We start from the raw sequence: 1,534 nt of genomic DNA on the forward strand, positions 1-1,534 counted from the left end.
TTTAGTTGATTATTATTTTTCTGGTCTTGATCTTATATTAAATTTTAACTCTATGGCATCCCAAAAAAAAATCTTATTATATATATACAGAAAGTGCTTACGAAAAGAAGTTCGCTTGACTGGCAGCTGATTATATATTTTTGAGACTATGTTTTTTAGTGCCAAATCATGTATGAACTCGTGTCTTAAATTTGGTATTATACAAAGCCACATAAAAAAAATGTTTCTCTAAAACATTGTAGTTCATGTGAGCTTGGAATTTTTTTTTTCGTATGAAGATTACGTATATATATATATATATAGCCACGACATTGCCAAGTCCTATATACTTTTAATACTTAAAATATTCAACAACTATTAACGCGTAATAAACGTTTTCTTGGACTGTGAGTATCAGAAAACTCTTCTTATTTATATAAATTCTTAATTTAATTCAAAATGTTTTTATTTAAAAAAGTGCATTAGGATTATTTGCGTTGCCTTTCGTTCATTAAGAAAAAATACCAATGGGCCATATCTAAAAAACAATGAATACAATAACGAGTAAACTGAAACCGAAAAATCGAATAAAAAGTATGATCTTAAAAAAATACATAAAAAATTCTTTATAGAAATATCATGGCATTATGTAGCAAAATTTTCTTCGAAAATTTATAACAATTCGTTTAGACTTTGTTTCTAAATTTATTGGTTATAAATAAAAATTTGTTTTAAGTTATGTATAAATCTAATATTTGTAGCATACAATGATTCTAATATTTTTATGTAAAACTTTACAATTCTACATAAAGCATCTTAACGAAGACCGATTTATAAAAGGTTCGTATAGTAATAGCGATGTAAATTCTGTTGCGAAATCAGATGTAAGTTCAAATAAGGATTTTTTTGCGGTAGTTAGTATGGGCGAGGGAATGCTTGTAATAAAAACAAGTAATGGAAAAGCTGTATGGGATATTGGCAATGCATGGACATTAACATACAACAATAATGTGCATAAGAAGGATAATCAACATTTTTATTTTTCATTAATTGAACCAAAAACATTTATAATTAAAAATCGAGGTAAATGTATTGAATATGATAAAAATGATGATAAATATTATTCAAAAAATTGTACTCTTCAAGACAATCAGAAATTCCAAGTCCTGGAAGATAAAAATGAGGCAGTTGATTTTCTATATTCTAAAGCCAAAGGAAAACTGAATTATAAACAAAAATCTAATAAAAAAATTAAAACAATGAAAATAATTATACTTCATAGATTATAAGATAAGGAAGGTTTAAGCACTTAATCAAGACACCATTTGCATAAAACAAGACAAAGCCATTTTGTCAAAAATAATAACTGTTTTTTTAAAAACTATGCAATAAATCTTTTACTAATAAAATTAAACCCCCATATTTTATAGAAAGACTTGGTAGTGCTTCTTTTCTTAGTACTTTATGAGCTAAAAATAATTCTTTTTTTGGTGCTTCTTTGGTATTCGATCAGAGATTTTTTTAAAAAAATTCCGACCCCTAAAAATGAAAAATT

The 1,534-nt window shown here is 25.6% G+C and overlaps 1 protein-coding gene across 1 annotated transcript; it reads left to right on the forward strand.

The window, feature by feature from the left end:
• Window positions 1–746: 746 nt before the first annotated feature.
• VNE69_01038 (ricin B lectin (PTP6c)) lies at window positions 747–1,268 on the forward strand (the record flags this gene model as incomplete). Its single annotated transcript, XM_065472170.1, has 1 exon — window positions 747–1,268. The coding sequence occupies one exon, from the start codon at window positions 747–749 to the stop codon at window positions 1,266–1,268; it is 522 nt and encodes a 173-aa protein (XP_065328242.1).
• Between the last annotated feature and the right edge of the window lie 266 nt (window positions 1,269–1,534).

This window comes from Vairimorpha necatrix, chromosome 1 (genome assembly GCF_036630325.1).
Source record: "Vairimorpha necatrix chromosome 1, complete sequence".
Classification (NCBI taxonomy): Eukaryota; Fungi; Microsporidia; family Nosematidae; genus Vairimorpha; species Vairimorpha necatrix.